Genomic DNA, 6,772 nt, shown 5'->3' on the forward strand with positions numbered 1-6,772 from the left:
GTACATATTCAATACCACAATAGTTTTTAAGCTATTTGTCCCATGAGCTATATATTGCAAAGGTGAATGATGGGATTTTAAAGGTAGCACTCAAGCAATTTACTTTGGAATGGCGGATAAATACCATGTAGTAGGTAGGTATGGTGGACACAAATGGCATAGTGGTGGGCTCAAGTATTTTGGATGCATGAGAAGTAATCCCTCTCGATACAAGGTTTAGGCTAGCAAGGTTATTTGAAACAAACACAAGGATGAACGGTACAGCAAAACTCACATAAAAGACATATGGTAAACATTATAAGACTCCATACCGTCTTCCTTGTTGTTCAAAACTCAATACTAGATGTTATCTAGACTCTAGAGAAACCAAATATGCAAACCAAATTAGCAAGCTCTAAGTATTTCTTCATTAATGGGTGCAAAGTATATGATGCAAGAGCTTAAACATGAGCACAACAATTGCCAAGTATCAAATTATCCAAGACATTTTAGAGTTACTACATGTAGCATTTTCCAATTCCAACCATATAACAATTTAACGAAGAAGAAACTTCGCCATGAATACTATGAGTAGAGCCTAAGGACATACTTGTCCATATGCTACAATGTAGCGTGTATCTCTCACATACAGTGAATGCTAGGATCCATTTTATTCAAACAAAACAAAAAACAAAAACAAACCGACGCTCCAAGCAAAGCACATAAGATGTGGCCAAATAAAAATATAGTTTCAGGGGAGGAACCTGATAATGTTGTCGATGAAGAAGGGGATGCCTTGGGCATCCCCAAGCTTAGACGCTTGAGTCTTCTTAGAATATGCAGGGGTGAACCACCGGGGCATCCCCAAGCTTAGAGCTTTCACTCTTCTTGATCATAGTATATCATCCTCCTCTCTTGACCCTTGAAAACTTCCTCCACACCAAACTCGAAAGAAACTCATTACAGGGTTAGTGCATAATCAAAAACTCACATGTTCAGAGGTGACACAATCATTCTTAACACTTCTGGACATTGCTCAAAGCTACTGGAAGGTAATGGAACAAAGAAATCCACCCAACACAGCGAAAGAAGCAATGCGAAATAAAAGGCAGAATCTGTCAAAACAGAACAGTCCGTAAAGACGAATTTTAAAAGAGCACCAGACTTGCTCAAATGAAAATGCCCAAATTGAATGAAAGTTGCGTACATATCTGAGGATCACTCACGTAAATTGGCATAATTTTCTGAGTTACCTACAGAGAATTAGACCCTGATTCGTGACAGCAAAGAAATCTGGAACTGCGCAGTAATCCAAATCTAGTATTTACTTTACTATCAAAGACTTTACTTGGCACAACAAAACACAAAACTAAGATAAGGAGAGGTTGCTACAGTACTAAACAACTTCCAAGACACAAATATAAAACAAAGTACTGTAGCAAAATAACACATGGGTTATCTCCCAAGAAGTTCTTTCTTTATAGCCATTAAGATGGGCTCAGCAGTTTTAATGATGCACTCGCAAGAAATAGTAGTTGAAGCAAAAGAGAGTATCAAGAAGCAAATCCAAAACATATTTAAGTCTAACATGCTTCCTATGCATAGGAATCTTGTAAATAAACAAGTTCATGAAGAGCAAAGTGACAAGCATAGGAAGATAAAACAAGTGTAGCTTTAAAAATTTCAGCACATAGAGAGGCATTTTAGTAACATGAAAATTTCTACAACCATATTTTCCTCTCTCATAATAACTTTCAGTAGCAACATGAGCAAACTCAACAATATAACTATCACATAAAGCATTCTTATCATGAGTCTCATGCATAAAATTATTACTCTCCACATAGGCATAGTCAATTTTATTAGTTGTAGTGGGAGCAAATTCAACAAAGTAGCTATCATTATTATTCTCATCATCAAATATAGGAGGCATAGTATCATCAAAGAAAATTTTCTCCTCAATGCTTGGGGGACTAAAAAGATCATGAAAACCAGCTTCCCCAAGCTTAGAACTTTCTACATTATTATCAACAATGGTGTTCAAAGCGTTCATACTAATATTACTACCAAGCATGCAAATAAGATTCCATAGGTTTTTTAATTTTCGCATCAAACAATCCATGTTTTAAATCAGGAAATAGAATAAGAAGCTCATTGTTGTCCATTATGCCAAACTAGTGTAAACAAGAAACAAAAAGATGCAATTGCAGGATCTAAAGGAAATAGCTTCGAGCACAAACACAATGGCGCCGTAAAAGTACTTTACCCGAGACCGGAGTATGAGTGCCTTTTACCTTTCCTCCCCGGCAACGGCGCCGGAAAAGTGCTTGGCGCGTAGTTGACGAGGGAGGAAAAGTGCTTAGTTGCCGGGCTTGCCAATGTGTGAGTGCCGTTTACCTTCCCTCCCCGGCAACGGCGCCGGAAAAGTGCTTGATGTCTACGGGAGCTTCTATTCTTGTAGACGGTGTTGGGCCTCCAAGAGCGAGAGGTTTGTAGAACAGCAGACAAGTTTCCCTTAAGTGGATTACCCAAGGTTTATCGAACTCGGGGAGGAAGAGGTCAAAGATATCCCTCTCATGCAACCCCGCAACCACAAAGCAAGAAGTCTCTTGTGTCCCCAACACACCTAATAGGTGCACTAGTTCGGCGAAGAGATAGTGAAATACAGGTGGTATGAATAAGTGGTGGCAACGGCACCAGAAAAGTGCTTTGCCCAGAACAATAAACAAGCAAGTAGTAACGCATGCAGTGAGTAACGCAGCAGTAGTAACGCAGTAAAACAAGAAACAAGCAGCGATAGCGATATTTAGGAACAAGGCCTAGGGATTAGACTTTCACTAGTGGACACTCTCAACATTGATCACATAACAGAATAGATAAATGCATACTCTACACTCTTGTTGGATGATGAACACATTGCGTAGGATTACACGAACCCTCAATGCCGGAGTTAACAAGCTCCACAATAATGCTCATATTTTAGTAACCTTTAGTGTAAGATAGATCAAAAGACTAAACCAAGTACTAGCATAGCATGCACACTCGTCACCTTCATGCATATGTAGGAGGAATAGATCACATCAATATTATCATAGCAATAGTTAACTTCGCAATCTACAAGAGATCATGATCATAGCATAAACCAAGTACTAACACGGTGCACACACTCGTCACCTTTGCACACGTGCGGGAGGAATAAAACTACTTTAATAACATTGCTAGAGTAGCACATAGATAAATTGTGATACAAACACATTGCAATCATAAAGAGATATAAATAAGCACCTCACTATGCCATTCATCGGTGAATAAGTATTCTATGAAATATAGCCTAAGAGACCCACACGGTGCACACACTCGTCACCTTTACACACGTGGGACAAGGAGTCTCCCGGAGATCACATAGGTAAAACTCACTTGACTAGCATAATGACATCTAGATTACAAGCATCATCATATGAATCTCAATCATGTAAGGCAGCTCATGAGATTATTGTATTGAAGTACATAGGAGAGAGATGAACCACATAGCTACCGGTACAGACCCGGAGCCTCGATGGAGAACTACTCCCGCCTCATGGGAGCAGCAGCGGTGATGAAGATGGCGGTGGAGATGGCAGCGGTGTCGATGGAGAAGCCTTCCGGGGCACTTCCCCGCTCCGGCAGGGTGCCGGAACGGAGACTCCTGTCCCCCAGATCTTGGCTTCGCGATGGCGGCGGCTCTGGAAGGTTTTCCGTATCGTGGTTCTTCGTCTCAGGGTTTTCGCGACGGAGGCTTTATATAGGCGAAGAGGCGGCGCAGGAGGGTCGAAGGGGTGGCCACACCATAGGGCGGCGCGGCCAGGGCCTGGGCCGCGCCGGCCTATGGTCTGGGTGGCTTGTGGCCCCCCTCTGGTCCTTCTCGGGTGTTCTGGATGCTTCCGGTGAAAATAGGAACCTGGGTCTTGATTTCGTCCGATTCCGAGAATATTTTGTTACTAGGATTTCTGAAACCAAAAACAGCAGAAAACAACGAATCGGCACTTCGGCATCTTGTTAATAGGTTAGTTCCAGAAAATGCACGAATATGACATAAAGTGTGCATAAAACATGTAGGTATCATCAATAATATGGCATAGAACATAAGAAATTATCGATACGTCGGAGACGTATCAAGGCCCTGCCACGGGTCAACCCTATGCCCAACCAGCTCCGGAAGGAATTCCCAATCCACTACCCTTAGCGGCTTGTATTGGTTGGATCAAGTAAGTGATTGGAAACTTTCCGAGTAGACAGTTGAGCATATTGGTGACACGACGTTGTGAGTCCGGTGGGATCCTCGTCACCACCACCTCATTCTTGTCAAAGTCAATCTTCAGACCCGACATGTTCTCAAATAACAGGAGCATGGTCTTAAGATTAGCAATCCCTACCCATGTTAGGTTCAATCAAAATCATTGTGTCGTCAGCATATTGAAGATGTGTCAACCCCCCCCCCATATAAGATGAGGCACCATACCCTGAATATGTCCAGCCGCGTTGGCTTTGGGCAGGATGGCCGCCAGACCATCCACCAAGAAATCAAACAGGATCGGCGAAAGCGGATCTCCTTGCCGCACACCTCTCGCGTTACGGAAGAAATCCTCGATTTCTCCGTTAACATTAATCATTGTCTGGCCACCCTTGACCAACTACATGAGTCTGTGGACCATCATTGTGGAAAAACCCTTGCGAAGAAGAATCTTCCGAAGAAAGTCCCAGTTTACCATGTCATAAGCCTTCTCGAAGTCCAACTTTAGGAACAAGCCCTCTTGCTTCGTAAAGTGTAGCTCGGGCTCGTGCAAAGCAAGTGCTCCCTCATGGCCTGATGTAGGCATCTACCTTCAATAAAAGCCGTCCGACAGCGATCCATCGTCCAATGCGCAATGGGAGCTCTATCTTGATGTTGAAACTTAAAACTGCACTCTATTAGACTATTGCTGCATTTTTCTCCGAATTAAACTTATGTACCGCGCAATTTTTTTCTCAAAAATTAAAGCAGCATCTGGAACTGGAAGTACTACGCTCTGCAACTCCCTGGAGCAACTGTATATTTAGACGCAGGTGCTATTCTTCAGAGCTTATACTCCACCACGCCTGCTTCCAAATTCTAGAAGTACTGCTATTCATTCGAAGAAACTTAGCGAACTGAACACTATTTTACTTGGCATGTCGCTGGGTTTCGGCGCGATGAAGTAGCAAGACCAAGCGCGGTGACGTCAACAGATTTTAGCTATGACAACCCTTAAAGAGAAGAGAAGGCCAAAGGCGCGCAAGCTTGGATCAAGAGAGCAGGACATGGAGGGAGGCGTTCTTGGTGGCCGCGCAGACCGGGCACGTGTCCACGGCGGCGTCGCAGGCGGGGCAGAGGCACAGGTGCCGGCACGGCAGCAGCAGCACGCACGACTCACCCTCGCCGCAAGCCTTGCACGCTGCTCTGGACTTGTTGGATGCCTCCGCGCCGTCGTCCCCAGCACCAGCATTATCGTCGCCCACAGGTGTCTCGAAACAGCAGGACCGCGCGTCCTCGGCGTCGGCGCCTTCTCCAGCCGCTCCTTGCGCGGCGGCAGATTGTAGCAGCTGGTCAAGGCTGGCGCGGAGGCCGGCCACGACGGCCTCGTGGCTCTTGGCGACGCCAATCCACGCCTGCCCCTCCGCGCTGATCTGTCCGAGCCTCTCCGACAGGGTCGCGTTGCGGCAGCGCGCGAGCTCGAGCGCGGCCTCCGCGGCACGCAGGCGGCACGCCGCAGCACGCTCCGCCGCCGACAGCAGCGCCCTTACGTGCCGGCGCCGCGCCTGCTCCAACCCCGCGCGCATCCGCTCAGTCTGCAGGCAGAACGTCCACCAGTCAGAACCAGCGCGAATCGGAGCACCGCTCGAGTAGACCAAGAACTCGATTCCAACCGCCGAGAAAAGAGAATGGTTTCTATCTGAAAAAAGAGAATGGTACCTCGACTCTTACGAGCGCATCGATCTCCGTGCACTGATGGGAGAGCGTCGAGAGCAGGTCGTGCTGCAGGCTGGTGGCATTGGTGATCCTCCCGCTGGTGGACGCCGCGCCGGAGCCCGCCGCCCTGGTTAGCACGTCGCCGACGGGCACAAGCCCCTGCGCGTGCGGGTTCTCCAAGAAAGAAGGCGCCGCTGCAACCACGCGCGTCCGCTTCCTCTGCACGAAACCGTGGCCGCAGGCGTTGTCGTTCCAGGCAAGATCAATGTCCGCCACCGCCGGCGCGCGCTGGACCTGCCCGTCCAGGTAAAGGGAACGGTCCGTCATCTCCTCCATCAGAGGCAGACCCCTGAAGCTGTTGTAGACGTGGAGGTCGTGGGAGAGGTTGTGCGCCTGCACAGCCATGGCTTTTGTTGGGGAACAGAGAGGGAGGGCAAGGAGGAACGGATGGGGAGATGGGCGCGGAGGTGTATGCGGAGCGGAGAAGGTTTTTATATGCGCCCGTTCCTGCGGTTGGAGAGAAGCCATAACTTGGAGCGGCACTCGATATCGGGGAAGGAGACGTCACGTTTAAAGGTTGGCGAACTGATATTGGTTAGATAATCAACCGCACATTATGAGAAACAAATCATGTTTACTATAGAGTCCATGCAGGGCGCCATCCCGAAGATTCGAAGATGAGCAGCGTAAAATACGGTAAGTATTGGTTGGATGGGTCAAAAGTCCGATCCATAGGAAAGTGCTTGGTAAACGCGCGAACACGAGATTCTCGCTGCGCAATGCCTTTTCACGCCCGGAACAAATTGAAGAGGCAACCAAACCAGTACT

At 46.9% G+C, this 6,772-nt stretch overlaps 1 protein-coding gene across 1 annotated transcript; it reads right to left on the reverse strand.

Moving 5' to 3' along the window:
* Positions 1-5,280: 5,280 nt before the first annotated feature.
* LOC124669187 (probable BOI-related E3 ubiquitin-protein ligase 3) lies at positions 5,281-6,383 on the reverse strand. The gene is made up of 2 exons (XM_047205863.1): positions 5,948-6,383; positions 5,281-5,823 (listed from the first exon to the last, which is right to left on the reverse strand). The coding sequence occupies exons 1-2, from the start codon at positions 6,347-6,349 to the stop codon at positions 5,281-5,283; spliced, it is 945 nt and encodes a 314-aa protein (XP_047061819.1). The 5' UTR covers positions 6,350-6,383.
* Between the last annotated feature and the right edge of the window lie 389 nt (positions 6,384-6,772).

The sequence above is a fragment of the Lolium rigidum genome, chromosome 7 (assembly GCF_022539505.1).
Source record: "Lolium rigidum isolate FL_2022 chromosome 7, APGP_CSIRO_Lrig_0.1, whole genome shotgun sequence".
NCBI lineage: Eukaryota > Viridiplantae > Streptophyta > Magnoliopsida > Poales > Poaceae > Lolium > Lolium rigidum.

What these genes read in the sequence shown, in the direction of transcription:
- LOC124669187 (XM_047205863.1), bottom strand. Translation starts at nt 6,349, where the DNA reads ATGGCTGTGCAGGCGCACAACCTCTCCCACGACCTCCACGTCTACAAC. An exon ending in ATGCGCTCGTAAGAGTCGAG is followed by an intron (nt 5,824 to 5,947) that starts GTACCATTCTCT and finishes TTCTGCCTGCAG; the next exon opens with ACTGAGCGGATGCGCGCGGG.